This window comes from Bidens hawaiensis, unplaced genomic scaffold, assembly GCF_021521415.1.
Source record: "Bidens hawaiensis isolate Kalapana, Puna unplaced genomic scaffold, B.hawaiensis_p1.1 tig00027401_1, whole genome shotgun sequence".
In the NCBI taxonomy this organism is placed as follows: domain Eukaryota; kingdom Viridiplantae; phylum Streptophyta; class Magnoliopsida; order Asterales; family Asteraceae; genus Bidens; species Bidens hawaiensis.
The window spans coordinates 256,120-277,239 of NW_027494441.1; the positions used below are offsets into that span (position 1 = coordinate 256,120).

A 21,120-nucleotide genomic window follows, 5' to 3' on the forward strand; every position below is an offset into this window, starting at 1 on the left:
CAATCCACCATCACCTGCTTTCTTTCCTCCGCTCATTCTCCGGACGACGATTACTTCCGATCCTCATTCTCTAACTCTCCAGTAACATCACTAGCTTCTAAAGCCGATGGTAACGGTGACGCTGACGGTGATGGTGCTCGGAGTAACCATGGTGGACGGTGGAGGTGGGGTGAAGTAGCTGATAATGATGGTGGTCGGAGCTGGTGAGGCGGTGGCCGGAGAGATGGTGAGGTGGTGGTCGGTGCAGAAGCAAAGATAACACGTTGTTGTTCTTGAGGATCACCCTCATCTTTAAACCCTAGAAAATCAGCCTCAAACTCATCATCAAGATCCAAAGCCTCAGATCGGATAGGGTTCTTCAAAAAATCAGGTTTCCCGAGAAGGTCAGCGGCGGTCCAACGGCGAGTCTTCCTTGCCGTAGGACCTATGAGGTCGGAGATGATCGCACCACCACACATAGCTCAAAGTTGTTAATTTCAGTAATTGATTGATTGATTGTTGGTGTTTTGTTTTAGGGTTAGGGTTTTGTAATTTGTGGAAAGATTTAGTTTTGGAGTGTGTATATGTCTACAAGAAAGGGTGTGAGATGATGTTATTATTATTATTATTTTATTTTTTTTAAATTAATGACAAGTCATCGTCCACGTCAGCGGGTTAATGACAACTCATCGTCCCCGTTAGCTGGTTAAGAGACACGTCAGCGGCCACGTCACCAAAAACTAACGGCTGGTTAAGTTTTCGTTAATTTTCCACCCACATGCGTAATTGGAATTATATTTTGTCATTTCGATAGTTAGTCCTTATATTTGTCAATGAGACATAGTTAAGATTAAATGAGGCCAATATTCCTTTATTTAAAGTAGGTGTAAGTGTATATATGAAAATAAATGTAACCCCTATGTTTAGTTGTCCATAGTATACTTTGCTTTTAAAAGCTAAAATGGTACAATAACTTACCTTTTCAGTATATTTCCCAGCTTTGGCCTTTCAGATTGACGAGTTAACTTTTTTATTTTGGTTTCTTTTTCTATATTGGTTTTTGATTTTTGAAATTTGTTACTCAAAGAAAATAAGCAAGTACTTTCCAACTTTTTTTTATTTAAAGTTAGGTGTAAGTGTATATATAAAAATAAATATAACCCCTATGTTTAATTGTCCACAGTATACTTTGCTTTTAAAAGCTAAAATGGTACAATAACTTACTTTTCAGTATATTTCCCAGCTTTGGCCTTTCAGACTGACGAGTTAGCTTTTTAATTTTGGTTTTTATTTCGATATTGGTTTTTGATTTTTGAAATTTGTTATTCAAAAAAAATAAGCAAGTCTTTTCCAACTTTTTTTTATTTAAAGTAGGTGTAAGTGTATATATGAAAATAAATGTGACCCTATTTTTAGTTGTCCACAATATACTTTGTTTTTAAAAGCTAAAATGGTACAATAACTTACTTTTCAGTATATTTCTCAGCTTTGGTCTTTCAGACTGACGAGTTAGCTTAACTTTTTTATTTTGGTTTTTATTTCGATATTGGTTTTTGATTTTTGAAATTTGTAACTCAAAAAAATAAGCAATTACTTTTCAACTTTTTTTTAAAAGTTAGGTGTAAGTGTATATATGAAAATAATTGTAACCCTTATGTTTATGTTAAGTTGTCCACGGTATACTTTGCTTTTAAAAGCTAAAATGGTACAATAACTTACTTTTTCAGTATATTTCCAAGCTTTGGTCTTTCAAACTGACGAGTTCAAAAAATTGGTTCATATTCGCGAGTGGTCACTATCCCATGTCCTTACACACTACATTACACAGGTACCTTTAATTTTTTTTTTTTCAAATAACAATTTTTTTCACTGTCTTTGGAACCTTACATTTGTAAGAATTTAAACCACCTACCTTATTTTTGTGAAGAGTGACACCGTACCACAGGAGAAAAATGGAACATTTTAGTAAACCAAATTGCTAAATGCACTGTTATTAGTTTAATAAATATAGATATATATCTATAAATAAATATAGATATATATTGTATAGCAGTAAGTTGAGTTTTTTTTCCCCTAAAGTGTGGTGTAGGAAAAATATTTACTAAAATAGTGTTCATTCAAAATTCAAAAGTATTTACCAAATTAGTGTTTTTTTTTGCTTTTCTCACTCCTAATATTATTGGATAACCTTTAACTTTATAATATTTTATATATTTTTTTATTTAATATGACTTTTTATTTTATTGAATGTTGATGATGTACTTTTGTTATGATAGTGATATTGTATTTTATTTATCTGAACGATGGTTGACCCGACCCGACCCGACCCATCTGGGCCCGAAAACTCCAATACCGGAAAAAAACGATCATAAAAAAATCCCAAACCCATAGAAAAAAGTTTTTGACTCTCCCAATGAGTACTATACACACAATTTTTATTGTAAAATTATTATATTGCATAGACCGACTAGATTTGTAAACTACAGAAATAGTCTCAAAATAAACTTCATTAGCAAACAAAAACACATAACATCCCAATGTCAAACGTTAAGATACAATTCAATAGGTTTATTTGATGCTAGTTGCCTTCTCACATGTTCAATAACGAACGACATGTCAAACTCGACCTCGATAGTAAGGGATACAATGAGATGCTACATCAAGATAATCTTACTAGAAGTAGAAGTTATAGATCAAGATGTATAGGAATGATGATGCTTCTTACTAATGATGTACGGACCTCCCAAGCCTTTCAAATACTTTCAATGTTCTATAAATTGCTGGATTAAAAGAACGATATTATGGTTTTTATCAAGTTGGCCGACCTCCTTACCAAACAAGCTAAGTGTGCCTACTAGTCTGACACATTAGGCACAGCCCATGCCCAGTGAGGCATTGCCCGTGGTGGTCCCAAAAATCCGCTCCACCGATCTTGTCATCAAGTACATGTAGGAAAGTTAACCACGGGGGAGGGGCGTGTTTGGTAAGACACGGGGCATGTTCACCTCATCGAGGGGACATTGTGGTTTTTTCTTCTCAACTTTGCTCGTTTACTTGTCCATTAGCCCGATTGTTCTTGGAAATTCATTTTAAACATATAAAGCATAAATTGTAACTATAGTTCCCAAGAACCAATATAGAATGGAGTTTAACTTATGTATAATTAGTGTGCGTACATCAAGGGTTTTTTTTATTGTTTATTTGAAATTCATATTTTATATTTAATTATTATTTAAATTGTATATGTTAATTGGGTCATTGGCCAATTTTTAAATTGATATTATGCAGTTCTCTTTAATATAACGTTTGTACCAATTGCCCAATTCAATTGGGTTTGGTATTTAATAATTCGTATAGTTTCTTTAAAAGTTTTATATAAAAAAGGTTATTTATCAAAAAATAAAAATAAAAAATAAATAAGAGAGAGAGATAGAGGGAGTTAATTGCATAAATCTCCTCCATGATGAACACCGTTTTTTAGGAATCAACCCCGTGGAGGATTTTTCACAGGTATCAACACTCTTTTGTAATTGGAACCGGCCGTTAGTTCCAAAGTTAGTTTTCCTGTGAAAAGACTCTAATACCCTTGCAATCTGCAACCCTATGGTATGTTATATGCAATTTGCACCCTATTTATGTTAAACGTTTTCCCTCCAAATGTAACAACTAAATTTTGACTTTCATTGTTTGACTTTCTATGACCCGTTGACTTTCAATTTAAGTTGCTTATTACACTCAAATTAATATAAACAAAACTAATGTTGATTATCTAAATGGTTAAGTGCTTAAGCATATTAAACACACGGTTTGACTATCCTAAGTCAAACTGTTTATTTGTACAAGACACATTTACAGGCACATACATACACATACAGAAGCATACACACTCATACGCTTACAGAAACAGACACATACACACAGTCACACACATACATATACATACATAACAGACTCATATATAACACACACATGTGAATCGATAGTTATGCCCCTGCAGAAATGAAAAGACACGCACCCCCTCACATACACACACGGACACATACACACACAAACACATATATGCATACACGCACAGTCATACACAAGCATGCATACATATATTATATACACAGGCATATAGGAGCGGACATATAGAGAAACAAATAGATACATGCATATATAACATACACATTGAGTACCCCATTGATCACATTGACACCATTACACAGTCAGACATACATGTGAAAAGACAGTTATGCCCCTACATATATACATATACAAACATTGCTTACAAAGTCAAACGGTTGACTGTTTTAACTTAACTAATCAGTTTGTTGACGTTCTACCAATGTGAAAAGACACTTATGCAGTTATGCCCCATGCACAAATATGTACTAATTATACATAGAAATTCATACTAATTATACACACTGAATTATACATACTGTGTGTGTATGTATGACTAACTGTTTTATGCTACCAAAGTCAAACATTTGACTACTTAACTAAAGAGTTTAGTGTTGTTCTACTATTGTGAAAAGACATAGATGCACCGGCACAACACACTCATGCATACACACACTTAGACAATGTCACCATTTATCATCCTTATACCTACAATCGTATATACAACTGTAGATACAATCTCTTAAGACGTCTATATACACTATACAATCATACATACATATATACAGATCATAACATCAATGCAATTCAAATTCATAACCATTAACCAATATTGGCCACATAACATCCACTTCTAGTGAAAAAGCAGCATATAGGGGCGTTGTGAATGATGTTTAATCGGGAAAGTTTAGTTTTTTTGTGCTAACGTCGTTGCAGTTTACTTGTCAAGTGACCCAATATATTATTTCTCGTTTTAAGAACAAGTAGTTTTTGGGACAATCGGGTGCTTCACAAAGTCGGATTTTGACAATTTTACTAATATGAAGTAGTAGTGTTTCCGGAAAGAATCTGTTGTTAAAATCAATGTAATCTGAAGTAGAATATATTGTAAATTATATGTTTTAAGCAGCAAAACACTTACCTTAACATGCCTATAACTGTTCACAGTAATATCCACTCTTTATATATCCTAAACTCTATATTGGGAATAACTGATACCTTTGGTGAAATGCATTTAATTTTAGTTATGAAAGTAACGAGTTAAATGACAAGCTGCATACACATACAGGTACCTGCTTATATCTCTGTCTATGCGTGCAGCGTGCTTATCAATAGGCTGAATTGGCATAATCACAAGATGAGAAACAAAATAAGATGTCTCTCAAACAGAGCTATTTTCATTACTAAAGCAGAACAGTATATATATATATATAGATATATATTTTGCATAAGCTAACTAGGCAGAATGCGAAACTAAACAGACTCATCCAGAAAATCTGAAAAACAACATAAGACTGACTAACGTTGTTTCACAAGATACAAGTCATGACTAAGTTGGGGTCGACTTTTCATTCTCTGCATGAAGTTTTCAACATGAATGTCTCGGACGAGAAGTATCAGCGCATAGCCTCTCTCTGGTGATGGATCCCCTGGATTTGCCCCAAAGGCAAAAGCGATGAGACCTGTTTGTAAGTTAGTTTTCCAACATCTTCATCTTCCCCTACACCTGCTGCCCTCATCACAAGATCCATCAACACCGAAAACGAGTTTAAATCCGAAGGGATCTCTAGCGGATATGCTCTTTCACCGATTCCCTCATACTCAAATGCATTGTATCCTGATCCTTCCATCTGCCCCCAGTGTGAACCAACAACCGTATCTTCTTTTCGTCTTGCATTATCTGAAAAAGAAGAAAGAATATTATCATAAAAAATAACCACAAGAATATAAGAAACAAGTGCTGGTGATTACCTTCTGCTTTTTAGTTTTCTATTTGATTTTGATTATTTGTCATGTGTGTGTTTGGTAGCATATATATAAAAAGAGTAAAAAAAGTCATTTTAAAAATCGATCACTAACTTACCGGGGTAGAGCGATCCACATTTAATAAAATAACTCTTGAAATCCTCTCAATAACTACTTCATCCTTTTGCTCATCAAACTGTAACAAGATTTTAAATGTTAAAAACCTGATCATAATTCATAAAGCTTTTTAAAAACAATAAAATGATGTTAAAATGAACAAATAATAAAAAGTTACCAATTCACGCACAAAGTCTGTTCCTTCTTTCACCTTGAGGCTCATAATCTTGAACTTCACCTTACTCCTTTGATCCGACTGTTTTTTGTTCTTATCCGGTAGCTCAACACGCTTGAAAACTGTTATCAGTTTATGTCAGTCAATTAACCACACATATGTTATGAATTATGATCTATGCAAATACAAAATCATAATCATTACCTGTAGCAATGGGGCTTTCGCCAGGAGCCAGAACACCACTGGGAGGTCGCATATAGCAGCTCTTAGGTGCAGTCGTTTGAATCTAAAGGATCTGAAACAGAAAATACAACAAGATAGTTTATTTCCTGATGTCATTTCATAAATCAATTGGCTTAGAAATTGAAGTTAAACTGTTTGAGAATTGAGAAACCTTGAAAGCAACATGAGAATTGCTATGGCTCTTAACCGAACAGCACTCCTAACCTGTTTACCAGTCTCATCTGCAACACCAAAGACTATGGCAAAAAATCAGATCAGTGTAATTTGACGTGTAAATGAGCCAAGCCGCTCGCAAGCTACTCGAGATTGGTTCGCAAAAAACTCGAATCGAGCTGCGCTTAAACGAGTTTGAGCCTAAAATAAGTTTGTTTAATGATCGCGCCCGAGCTATCCCTATCGAGCTTGAGCCGGCTCACGAACCTAAATGAGCCTATTATTTATATAACTTTTATATAGTATGTTTAATATATATTTGTTTAATAATTATAATTATGCATAAAGATATGATAAATATAATTAAATATTACATATTGTGTTATATATATATAATTACAACTAACTCAGCCCTTGCCATCAAGAACACTTTTGCTGTGTCCCAACAACAATGGAATGAAGTGCAGTTAATAGGTATCAAACAATACGTATGAATATCCCACCGCCTCTGCGAATTTTTCAAATTACTTGCAGAAACCAAAACTGAGCTTGCAGAACTTACACACCATATCTATCAATAAGTAACCTAGGTAATACAACTCATCATTGATAATTATCATCTAAACGCATAGACATATACTCCTCCTATTTAACAACATCTTGCAGGGATGTCTGATTTCAAATGCTACTTAAGAAAACCAAGGTTAGGGATAGTTCCGTAATTTGACATCTAAATCTCTAGTTTCAACATAAGCTTGCAACAAATTTTAATTATTTTAATCAAGCAGTTTATTCAATGCTTCTTCATCTCTGGTATTGGTTGTAATGCGAACATAATTTCAAAATATTCACCAGCATCACTAGACTTACCTGTGATACCTAAGCCTCTTAACAACAAATCTTGTATTTATAGCCATTTGATTAGACTATAAAGTTGGCTAGCTCAAACTCTTAACTGACTTCTAACAGCTATTAACAGCATTAACTGCTGCTGTTAAGTACATTTCATTTTTGCTTAAAATATTCACGCTCGAGATGTTAAAATAAAGCTCGAAACAATCGAGCCTGAGAAGTTGAGCCTAGTTGAATCTACCAGAGCTTAAACAAGCTCGAGCCTAAAAATAAGCTTGTTTAATAATCAAGCCCGAGCCGGCTAGCAGGCTAGTTAGTTAACCTAAAGGAGCACCTATTATTTATATAACTTTTATATAGTCTGCTTAATATATATTTGTTTAATAATTATAATTATACATAAAAATATGATTAAATAATACATAGTGTGTTACAGGCCTAACATTGTTCATAGTTCATCCCTAAGATCTAATAACAACCGCTTGATTTTCAGCATTATCAGGAGGCATTAATATCATAATAAAATAATATACAATCAAATCAAATAATATTTGAAATGACGTCGTAAATTTTACGAAATACTGACACGTCGGTGGCGTCTGCTTGGCAGAAGCCAATATCATCCTTGAGGTTTGATCAATTATGTGACGTTAGTCTCAAAAGTTTTGTTTTTGCAACTGAACCATCGAGGTTTCCCACTTTTTGCTAACTTTTCACGTTAAGTCAGGGGTAATACCGTCTTCTCAATTTATTTATTATTTATTACTTATTTAAAGCTTTAAACAAAAACTTAATTAAATTATATTACCCACCCCCAACCCGTTAGCCTTCTTTCCAGGCATACAACCACCGTCTCTATTTCTTTTCCGGCGAGCTATTTTCCAGCCTACCCCCACCAGTTAACTCCCAATCAGTGTTTGGCGGTTTTAATTGCAGATGGAAGACAATTTTCGTATAAAGCATGATTCCCCAATTGTACATGATTCCTAGTTGTTAGCATTGTTAATGATGCGCAATAGTAACCGGAGTTAATGAAGATGGTGAACAGGGTGTGTAGTGGTTAAAAACTAATAAAATAATAAATAAACTGAAAAGACTATTTTACCCTTTACTTAACTATAAAATTTATTTGGACGTAACTGGCAGAACGTGAGAAACCTCGATGGTCCAGTTACACAAAAAAAAAACTTTTTGAACTAAAGTAGCATAATTGACCAAACCTCGATGACAATTTTGGCACTTTACTCTAAAAATTATGAGGGAGCATGCCAAAGTATTAAAACTATGTATGAAGCAGACCAAATACGAGAAAATGTTGATGGAAAAGTCCAAACCTTTTCAAATATTGAGGGTGCAGGCTAAATTGTTTCTTAACTTTTCTTCTCAAAGTACAGTCTCCCAAGACTGTTTTTTTATATTTCCTACCTGGGCCGTACATATTTTAAAATTCTAGGAACATGGGTTTTTTAAAATTCATCTTGAGAGACGCATTTCAAAGACATTTGTTCTTAGGAGACGAAATTATTGTATTCCTTCTTATAAGTTGGATTTATTCTAATTCCGTCCACTCCGGTAATATTTATTTAAATTCCGTCTACACCGACATGATTTAACTTTCATCCGTCTACACCGGCAAGATTTTAATTAATAACTTTCTTTCCTTATTATATTTTGTTACATTGTTTATCATCCTCTTCTTCATCTTCTTACTCAAATTCTTCAACCTAACTAGACATGGAATTTGATAATGTTGTGGTTTGTTGTGGTGGTAATTGGCAAAACAATAATGGAATCTTTCACTATGTTCCAATAAACTGTAAGCGGGGTGGTGTCACTCTTGCTTCAAACGTCAACCACTCGAAGCTGATGGAATTACTTGAAGGTCGGTTTAAGGTAACACACATTTCACGATTATTATACAAGTTCTCATGGTACTCATATCCAGTTGATATATAAGATGACAATGACTTGTCGCTTTTCTTAAAACGGCATGAAAAGGCCCACAATTCTAAAATAGTGTTCGTGTATGTTGTTGGAGAACATGGTGATTGTATGCCAGAACCTATCGATGATTTGAATGTCCCTCGAAAACGATTTATACCATATTTGAATATATCAATTTATGAATATGGTGATTTTGGTGGCAGTGGATGTGTAGATCAACAATCTATTGATTTGAATGATGGTGGATGTGAATATACTAAACAATCTATTGATTTGAATGATAACCCACCATTACTTCTTGAAGATAGTTTTTCTAAATCAAAGAAAGGAAACAGTAGTAAATTTGTTTGTTCATCTTCGGATCCTTTTTTAAGGAAAGTGTTTATGAACAAAGACGAGCTGCAAGTTGAGCTAGGAATTGTGGCACTAACCGAGGGGTTTGAGTTTATAACTTCTAGATCTAATAAACAACGATTAGATGTGTGCAGTGGCGGACCCAGGATTTTTTGCTAATGGGGTCCCAGTTTTTTCGGTTTACAAAATTTTCGGGTCGGTCGTTATTTGGGTCGGGTCGATGCAAGGAACATAATAAAATACGGAAATATGGTGTCATTGGAAACAAGTAAGTAGAAAGAATCTATATTAGAAACTAGATAGAACATAGACTTTTAATTCATTTTTATTCATACCCGGAAAACATAAACATAAGTTACACACACACACACACACACATATAATCTTACATAAAGGACGAAAACATGAAAAACTAACTCTAACACAAATAAATGATTAATTATAGTATACATAAACAAGATAAATAATAAAAGAATATGCAAAATCCACGTTTATATATGTTGTATGGTGATAATGACTACACGGGAGAAACTAATGAAAGATATAAATGCCCTAACTAAATAACTAATATTGACAAGTATATAAAAAAAATTTAAAAAGCAACAAGAATAGAGCATGATGAGGCTTGAACTTGCAACCTCTCAAATGCAAAATAAGTGATTTTCCACTAGACCAATTCAACCTCTATTGTATGGGTTCCAAGTATTAATTTTTATGGGGTCCTTACAAAATTTAATATACCGTCTCTAAATAATTTTAAAAAACATTGGTGTTCCGGAAACCCGATAGGATCTATGTGGGTCCGCCCCTAGATGTGCGATGTAGGTCTGAAGGGTGTGAATGGTTTTTGCGATCACGAAGCATCAAAGATACTGAAGCATTTAATATAACGTCATTTAATGACGTTCATACATGTTCTAAGACGGAAATGCATCGTAATCATCGCAATTTTTATAAAAAAGTGGTGGCTCGTTTCATTAAGGATTTGATTAAGGGCAGCCTACGTAACCTTAAAGGGAAGGATGTTGTGAACATTATTGGTCAAATATTCATATCAAACTTATCATACAAGCAAGGTTGGAAAGGTAAAGTTTATGCCGAGAGTCTTTGTATTGGTTCCTTCGAGGATTCATTTGGTAAACTTCCGATATAGTGTCACAATTTAGAAATTGCCAATCCTGAAACTCGGACTCATATCTTAATAGATTATTTAAATTGTTTTGAAATGCTATTTATTGCCATTGGTGTTTCTATAAGTTATAAAATGCATTTATTAAATGTTTCTTATAAATTTAATTTTAGGTTTTGTTTAAGATGCATGTACATTTTTTCGTTTCAGATAAGAAGTTTTATTAGGTGTTTGCGTCCCGTGATTATAATCGATGGGGCGCATCTAAAGGGCAGTTTCAAAGAGACAATGTTTTTGGCGATCGGTATGGATGGTAACCACAAAATTTTTCCCATAGCCTACGGTGTAGGTAAGAAGGAAAGCGGTGAATCATGGACATGGTCTTTTACAAAACTAAGAGAGTGTGTCGGTGATCATCCAAACCTGGCAATAATTTCAGATTGGGCTAAGTCTATTGAGTTAGCGATAAGGAACGCGTTTCTGCTTGCGTATCATGGTTTTTGCTGTCGGCATTTTATGAGTCGACTGATGTAAAATTTATTTCGAAATGGTGATTCAAATGGATTGATTTTCGTTAATTGGAAATTCAAGCACCCAAATCGAAACATTGTTTCGTCGTTTGGATCACCATTTCGAGATAAGTTTTACATCTGTCGACTCGTATCCTTCTTCCGATCAAAAGCCCTAAAACATCGATTTGAAACTAGGAAAAAACTTAACGACGTTAAGTATTATTTAACGAATGACCATTGTGACAAAAATAGTTGAAAGGTGGGATCACTGGTAGTGATTTTCAAAGGTGTGATTATTATTGGGCAATACACAAAAGGTGAGATTATTAATTTCCAATTTTCCTATTTAAAATACATATAAGCTGATTCAAACTAATTAAAAGCTACTAAAATTGATTATGGCCTCATGCAGTAAAGCGGATGATGAAGATTCAGTTTAGGTATGTATTGACGAACACAACAAAATCCACCCTTAGGTGGGTCTACGAGGCATTAATCCACATCGCCCCTACAAAATCATAAAAATAACTGATTTAGCTACGACCATTACTTGGATTATTCTATTAGCAAACTGGAATTTAACAACCGACCAACGTTAACGAGAATGGCAGTTACCTGAGACAGCGTTGGTGTTGACAAACAAGTCCATTATTCACGCCATTTTGAATTGATGATGACGGTGAAGACGGGAATTAGGGTTGTAACTTGTTAAAAGGAGGGGGGTTTCTCGATGCGCCCCTCACTTTAACGTAAAGAAGTAACGAAGATGGATGGTTGGTTCCAATTGCAAAAAAGTGTTGACCATCGGGGTGATACCTTGAAAAATCCACCACGGGGTTGATTCCTGCAAAATGGTATTCACCACAAGGGTGATTTATGCAATTAACTCTTTTCATAATCAGTGGTTTCGATTTTTTTTTAATGATAATAGGTTCGTTCACGTAAAAATATGTGAGTTAATTCGTCAAATACGGTAAACAGAAATTAGATTGACACTAGCTCATGGTGTCATAACACCACCTATTTCAGCAACATCTGTATTAAACTCCCACGGATACGCATCACGTCAAAAGAGAAATAACTGACCCCCTCTTCTATCACACCTAGTAACATTTATTATCTAAGTTATTACACGCAATATAGAAACAAGATCTATAACGATCTACTCTTTCACTCTTAAAAAATCTAAGCAATTGCCAACAAGTCGTACATTCTCGCATTTCATTTAAAGCCATCAATAACTAATTCACACATTTTGGCATATCATGATCGCACCAAATTGCATGTATAAATCTATTTACGTCTTGGTATGCATACGCATGATTTAACGTTTTTATGTTTATTTTTTATCTGGTTTAACAGTCCCGTCGCAAAACAAACCGATCATAAACTCTCTATTTTGGGCCATCTATTCCAAAGCCCAATAATAATAATACCTTTAATTTCCCTCCAAATAACGAACGATATACATTCCTTCCAAAAAAAGCCCTAATTTTTCCCCCTCAACCTTTCAAATTGCCGATAACGCGATTCAACTTCCGGCACGTATTATCCCAATTCTTCTCTATAATCATAACCCTAACAAAGCCATATTAGAAACCCACTTAGCTTATGATTCACCTATCTTTTACCTTCAATTTTGCCGCCAATTAGGGCTTTTTTATGTGCCAATTCATTGCATTCATAACATTTACAACAAATTCGATCTGGGTTTATTGAAATTTGATCTGGGTTTGTGTTTTTTAGTTTGAACTTGATGGAGACTACCCCGGGTTCGGTATCGAAACGGTTGTTAAGAAAGAAACCGGCTTTGAGAAGCTACGATGAGAATCTGATGGATGATTTTTTAGAGAAACAGTTAGGCGGATCGAGTAGGAAGCGGTTTAGAACGAAGAAAGAGTTGGAGAAAGAAACCGAGAGGGAAGCGATGATAGCGCTTTCGTTAGGGTTTCCGATCGATGCGTTGCTTGAGGAAGAGATTCGGGCTAATGTTGTTAGTGAGTTAGATGGGAAGCAGCAGAACGATTATATCGTTGTTAGGAACCATATTTTATCGCGGTGGAGAGCTAACGTGCACGGGTGGCTTTCGAAAGGGCAGATTAGAGAAACGGTGAGTAACGAGTATGAACAGTTGATACATTCGGCGTATGATTTTCTGTTGTTTAATGGGTATATTAACTTTGGGGTTTCGCCGCCGTTCAAGGCGCAGATGCCCGAAGAAGCGACCGAAGGGTCGGTTATAATAATCGGTGCGGGCCTTGCGGGGTTGGCTGCGGCTCGACAGTTGTTAGCTTTTGGGTTTAAGGTGGTTGTGTTGGAAGGTAGGAACCGACCCGGTGGGAGGGTTTATACGCAAAAGATGGGGCAAAAGGGTAATTATGCTGCGGTGGATCTTGGTGGTAGTGTTATTACGGGTATTCATGCGAATCCGCTTGGTGTTTTGGCTCGTCAGCTGTCGATCCCGCTTCATAAAGTTAGAGATAAATGCCCGTTGTATGATCCAAAAGGTCAACCCGTTGGTGATGAAATTGATTCGAAAATAGAGTTTATTTTTAACCGGCTTTTAGACAAAGTCACGGAATTTAGACAAATTATGGGCAAATCAGCTGCTGATATATCGTTAGGCTCGGTTCTTGAAAAACTTGGACAGCTGTACACCGTCACAAAAACTCATGAGGAAAAACAGTTACTCGATTGGCATTTTGCGAATTTGGAATACGCGAACGCGGGTTGTCTTTCGAATCTTTCGGCTGCGTATTGGGACCAAGATGACCCGTATGAAATGGGCGGTGATCATTGTTTTCTTGCAGGCGGGAATTGGCGGTTAATCGAAGCATTATGTGATGGGGTTCCGATTTTTTATGAAAAAACTGTTCAAACGGTTCGGTATGGTAACGAGGGTGTTGAGGTTGTTTGTGGGGATCAAACGTATCAAGCGGATATGGTGTTGTGCACGGTTCCGCTTGGTGTGTTAAAGAAACGGGTTGTGAAGTTTGAACCTGAATTACCAGAAAGGAAACTTAAAGCGATTGATAAGTTGGGATTCGGGTTGTTGAATAAGGTTGCGATGGTGTTCCCGAATGTGTTTTGGGGTGAAGATTTGGATACGTTTGGGTGTCTTAGCGAGAACAGTAATACACGGGGCGAGTTTTTCTTGTTTTATAGTTATCATACGGTTTCTGGTGGTTCGGTTCTTGTTGCATTGGTTGCTGGTGAAGCTGCAACATCTTTTGAAACGACTCATCCGTCTACTTTACTGCATCGTGTTTTAAGCATCCTTCGAGGTACTAAAAGTTCATAATTACTTGCTCAATGGGTCAACATGGGCTCTCTTGGGGGGCTAAGTTGGGTTGACCCGCAGACACTTTTTTGTTCATTTTTCAAAAATATACATAGATTATTAATTTGTTATACTTGATTACCAAAAAAATAACATTACAGTATCATGATGATAATCTAAGTTTGTATGTGTTAAAAACAGACTTTGTCTAACTGAATCGAATGCAACTGATTAAACCAGTTTATTCGGATCAGTTATTTGGTTAAACTGGTTATTATTCGGTTTATCATGTTGAATTCGCTTCGGTTTTCAGAATAAGCAAGATTTGCCAAGTTGATAACCGAAAACTGAACTCACAATTCGGGTACAGTTAAGAACCAAACCAAAAACCGAATTCACAATTTGGTTTGGTTTTCAGTTTTTTTGGATTTCCCTAATTTGGCTCGTTAATTTTAGCTAAGTTTTTGTTATTTGACCCATCTAAGATAAACACAACCACCATTGACCCGCTATAAGTAAATAGAGAGAACAATTTCTAAGTTCATTTTTTGACCTCTAGAGGTAGCAAGATTGTCGGGCCCGGTGAGTCGGGTAACTGTCAAAACGGATTTGGGTTGAAACTTGAAATGTGTCATTTTTTAGTACCTATTTTGGGGGTCAGTATTCAATGAGTTATTTTTTATTACAAATCATAGGATTATAGTATTATGCTAAATCTTCGAATAAAACAATAAACGAGGTCTTATGCATCGGAAGTAGACATCAGGTGACCTTCAACGTGTTGGCCATGTTATTTTGGCTATGGTTTTATACCCGCTTGAGAATTAATAAAGTGGTAATCTTTAAGTTTGTTAATTTTGCGTTTTTTAATATTTTTTTCACAGGCATATACGGTCCAAAGGGTATTGATGTACCTGACCCCATCCAATCCGTTTGTACAAAATGGGGAAACGACCCTCTCTCTTACGGTTCATACTCTCATGTACGTGTGCACTCTTCGGGTAGCGATTATGACATACTCGCAGAAAACGTGGGAAACCGACTTTTCTTCGCAGGCGAAGCCACCAACCGCCAGCACCCTGCCACCATGCACGGTGCTTATCTAAGCGGCTTAAGAGAAGCTTCATGCATTTATAGAGCCACACGTGGCAGCACTAAACAAACTCATTTTAAGAAAAACAACCGAAAAATCGTTGGCGTTTGTGATATTCTTGTAAACCTGTTTAAATATCCCGATTTAAATTTTGGGAGTTTTCATTTCGTGTTTGACCCGTCAAATGTAGACCCTAAGTCATCTGGGATTCTGATGGTTACGATCGATAGTAGTTCAAAAGAGACGTGTAATGATAATGGGAAAGTCAACGATGGTCAACCTTTGAAGCTTTATACGGTTATATCGCGTGGACAGGCGAATGAGCTGGAATCGGTTGAAGGTGGTGAAAGTCGGATGGTGTATTTGTATAAAAGCCTCGGGTTGAAATTAATGGGATTGGACCGTTTTGCCCTCCAAGCAAATTCTTTGATTTCTAGTATTGCTTCGAAAAGAGGGAGGGTGAGAAACCGGCTTGTTTCGTACACATGATACACAAGCTTTGAGTCTTCTTGTTTGTTGTAAGCACACATGTTGTTTTGAAGTCAAACTTTTTAAGGTTTGACTTATGTGCGACGGGTTGTGACTTGTGACCGGTTTGGGTGTTTTGAAGGATGAATCGACATGAGCGATAGCGTCATTGATATGACTGATGGCATTGAAATGGTGGTGGTTTTCATGTATACTGTCTCATGGATTTTGTTTTTTTCTTTTTTTTGGTTCTCATCAACTGTAATCATCCTTGTAAACTCTTTTTTTTTTCTTTTTCATCCTGTGAAAACATTTGGATGCAAAAAAAGAAACAAATTAAACTAGTTGTTGACATGTTTTTATGTTATCGGTCTAGGTTTCGGGTATTCTCTCGGGTTTGCACAACCCTAGTTTTGAAGAGAGAGAAATGAATATGGTTTTGACGGTTATGTAACCTTTTATCACTTAATGTTTACTTTTAAAATAAGAAGTAAAAGTGTTTATATGATTCTCATAATATTAAAATTGGCTTTATACGTATGAAATTTCAAATTAAAAAATCTCGTATTTGAAGGTTTCAACGCTTTAGTAACTTATGAAACCAAATCTTTTCTATTAAGCTATTAACATAGGTAAACATTTCATAATGACGAGGTAATGACCAATGTGGTTTACTGTTGTTCAGAGATTAGGATGGTGGTTTAGATGAGAAAATATATTCTCCTTAAAAAGAACCGACTAGCTTACCGGAGTTATGAACATTCTGCTCATATTAATATTGTTACAAGCATACGATTTAAAGGGAAATAACGGGATATGTTGATGTGAGTACTTGCCCCTAATCATACAAGGAAAGCGTAAATCACCTTGTATATATAAACCCTAGAACAAAATGAGATGCAGTAAACCAAATTTATTTAGATTCAATTTATGATGATTATAGAAAAAAATATATAAAGACACAAAATAGATATTTGGATTCAACAATGTATGAATATATTTGGATTAAGGGTCTCTTTAATCCGTATTAAGGAAAAGTGAAACCCTAATAACTTCTAATAAAGATCACGTGTATGTTATATACCTAAAATAGTAAACTCGAATCGCTATTAAAATATAAAGATTATAATTACTATAATAAGATTTCTAATTTAACTTTGCGAGTTAAAAAGCTATACGTTTAAATCTTCTTGTTCGTAGTTGGATTACCAACCACAGCAACCAAATTGATAATTTTAAACGGAGTTTGTTTTTACAAAAATTAAACATGTCTTGCATTAGAGGCTACCATGTTGTGAAAGACACGTTTGGTGGCCAAACATGTCGTCGTGTTTAGGCAAACATGTTGTGAAAGACGCGTTAAGGCCAAAAATGTTGTGAAAGACGCGTTGAGATCAAACATGTCGTCAAAGACGTGTTTATAAGGGACATTTCTGAAAACTTTTATTTATGGGGACAAAATTGGAATCTCTCTCTATTTATAAGACATTTTGAGAAATTTCCCTTTTTTAAAGCTTGGCTTGTCAGTTATTTTTTCAAGCTTGGGTTTGGCTCGTTTATTATTTATTTATTAATTTATATATGCATTTAATTAGTTTTATATATTTTTAGAAAAACTTTAAAAAGCCACAACTTGGCTCGAGGTCATGTACTACCTTTAACGAGTGTAACATCTCGAGAATACCCTGTTCAATTTTGGACCAAAAGTGACAATTCTGAAACATAGAGGGTTAAAAATGAAAAATTTGGTTTTCTAGACCCATCGCGTTACGCGATACCCCATTAAGTAATCGGGGCCACGTGGCCAACCATGTGTCAACACGTGGCATCACCTCATCAATTGCGGCGTCGCGCTACGCGACGGCCTAAGGGAAAAGGGCATCGCGCTACACGACGATCCCTAAAACTCAACTATAAAAGGAGGGCTACGGGTTGAAGCTCATTCATCCCTCATTCACCATCACTTTCACATAGTTAGCATTGGAGTACGTGCCCGAGTGCTGTGTAGTTCCGAGGCTCTATTTTCTTGAAGTTCGTGCAAGTATTGAAGTTATAACGAGCTGTAGAGCAAATAAGCGAGTTAGAAGTGAAGTTCTGCCAATTAAGCAATCATTCTGCCTTAGCATAAGTATCCCGAGCATTCACTAAGGTAGAATCTAAGTTTAAGTTGTTTCAATTAGACTCAGTCAAGGCTATGGCCTTTAACCTTGAAAGTATTCTCAAAAGCATTCATGAACAGATTTCAATCAAACATTATTTTTATAAATATAATGTTATACAAAACTATATTTTGACGGGCATGTAGTAACTGAAAAGGGGATATCATTAGTAGACTCTTCTTGCCTAAGGTAAGTAATTCGTACACATCCCAATCAACCGCGGGACCTGTTTACTTACCTGGAGAAGTTTGCCAACGTGATAAACCCTATTAGGCCAAAGCATGCTATACCAAACTTCGCACTAATACAATCATGATTTCAAAACATTCACAAACCTAATCAAGGTTAAAAACCAGACTTAAAGTCTGTAGTCTAATCAAGAAACACCATCAAGGTGATCATTCAAACCTATTTGTTTATAGGTTGACAATCATTCGCAATCAAGAAAGGTTTTCAAACAATCATATCATCGATACAGGTGAATACGTTAAACCTCTATAAACAGTCAAACATATTTATACTCTATAAGATAGACAGGTTGTTTGTCTTATTAAGTCAGTCAAACATTTGCATGAGATTACGCGATCTCTAAAACATTGTAATACAAGTTAGAGAATAAAACAACTCAGACCAAATTCACATGTGTCTGGATCCAAACATAACCGTTAAGCCTAAACAGTCAAAAGCTACGTGGCCGCAGGCTAATGGTCATATATAGTTTCTCCGGTATGGGCTACGTGGCTCGGAGACTTGTGTGTGTAGGGCAGTGTTACAAATACCAGGTATAGCAATATATCTGCTGAGCTTGTCAAGAAAACAATATTTGTATTATGATTGTTATTTAAATGCTTTTAGAGTCATAACGATTCACCAGCACATAGCTGACGTATTTTAATCCCACCTGCAGATAACTAAGTTTGATGATTACTAGATACAAGGATTAGAGACATCCCGGAGATTGAAGTCTGCTTACTTTTTTTGATATACAAATCATTGTAATATTTAATAACAATATTTTCCAACTTGGGTATTTAAGTCCCAAGTAAATTTTCAATGTAAATTAATATTATATTAAACCTTTAAGTCTTCTGTTAAAATTAACCCATAACTCTGATACATTTACAAAACAGGTACCAACTATTGGTCACACTTCTAGGCCCTAAGTTGGGGTGTGACAATGAGCCAAAGCTTGGCTGGATAATGTAAAACCAATACACAGAAGTCTTAGAGAGGGACACCTTAAAAACACACAAAGCTTGAGTTCGGGCTCGATAACTTAACGAGCTCTATTTGAGGCTTGGGCTCAACTCGAGCTCGCAAAAGCTCGGCTTGTTTTGAGTTTTTAGCATCGATCTGAGCTTGAGTAGCTCGTGAGCGGCTCGGCTCATTTACGCCATACTTTTTTTCCCCTAAGAACGAACTCTAGCTAAAGTTATAATTAATTCGGTCGTTGCGGTTAGTAATCCAGCTCCAAAGTTTAAATTTCCTCTTTGTTCCCTTACTAACCCGTCATTGCCGCTATGTTAGATGTTCGAAACGACATGTTTCTAAACTTGTCATCTCACTGCTATGTTAGTTCAAAACACGTCGCCTCCCCGTCATGTTAGCTCAAAATCCATCACCTCCCCCCATATTAGCTTAAAATTAAATCTAATGAATCTTAGTTAAAAATATATATCTAAACAATGTACACATAAAATAATTTTGATGGTATTCATGAATTTTCTTAATCATATTATTATTCAAAATATAATACACAAGAACTTAATAAACCAATAAAATTAAAAATATTCAAATATTTTTAAAATTAGTTAAGGATCCATGTTTTTAGTAAGGATAAGCTAGAATCTTTTATCTAACATAGCGAAGAGTTATGAGCTAACATGGTTGAGAGTCAACATGTTTTGAGCTAACATAGCTAGGATGCAACGAGTTTAAACATATGTCGACTTAAACTTCTAACATAGTGACATCGACGAGTTAGTAAGGGAAATAAAGAGAGAATTTAAATTCTGAGAGGATATATTTGGAATCTATTTCTAAAAACTGTCGTGCTCAAAACGCTAACAAGTCATAAGTCTAAACGAGCCGAGCTTATAAAACCCATTCTTTTAACTTCCAGTTGACAAAGCTCAAAGTTTTATTTGAGCAAAAATGAATGCAATCTTATCCTTCACTACAACACCCACAGCCCACTTCAAATTCAAAGCAATAAAAAACCCGATACTGCCATTACAATCAGCCTCAAGAATCACCACAATACACAACACCCACCAACACTCAACTCCGTTGTTCGCCCCAGAGGTTCAATTTGGAACCCATTTTGTCTGATTTGCGAAACTGGCAACATAAATATAACTGTGGGTTGTTTAAATTGCAGGTTGAAAGTGCTGTTGATGCATTGTATCCTGAATTCAGAGCCGTTGATAACCTTGTGGCGTGTAATACGTCTAGAGTTCTTAAAGCGTTTCAGAATGTAAAGAAACACTAATCGACCCCGGGCAGATTACGGATAATCTGGGGGTTAAATAGATGTTTCCCACGAGGGGTTAGACCCAGCAAAGATGGTTCTTCTGATAACCTGCAAAACAGACACCGTGAGCTCGTCACTGAGAAGGGGGGGTACCTCCTTGTGACCACCCTCCGGCGTGAGAATCAGACTAGATTGCTCTTGAATATAAGTGTATATTAAGAGATTGCTAGAGCAGATATCAGGTATAAGATGTAAGATACAAGATAAGATGAGATGATCATACCATTTGGGGTATTTATAGCCGAAGGTAGGTTTCCAAGAGGGTATAGCCGGCTGAAT

The 21,120-nt window shown here is 35.7% G+C and overlaps 1 protein-coding gene and 1 pseudogene across 1 annotated transcript; one reads left to right on the forward strand and one right to left on the reverse strand.

Moving 5' to 3' along the window:
- Positions 1-5,480: 5,480 nt before the first annotated feature.
- On the reverse strand, positions 5,481-7,521 carry LOC143575449 (vesicle-associated protein 4-1-like; annotated as a pseudogene).
- Positions 7,522-13,064: 5,543 nt separating this feature from the next.
- Positions 13,065-16,250, forward strand: LOC143575436 (lysine-specific histone demethylase 1 homolog 2-like). The gene is made up of 2 exons (XM_077059817.1): positions 13,065-14,592; positions 15,473-16,250. Exons 1-2 carry the CDS (start codon positions 13,065-13,067, stop codon positions 16,168-16,170), a joined length of 2,226 nt encoding a protein of 741 aa, XP_076915932.1. The 3' UTR covers positions 16,171-16,250.
- The last annotated feature ends 4,870 nt before the right edge of the window (positions 16,251-21,120 follow it).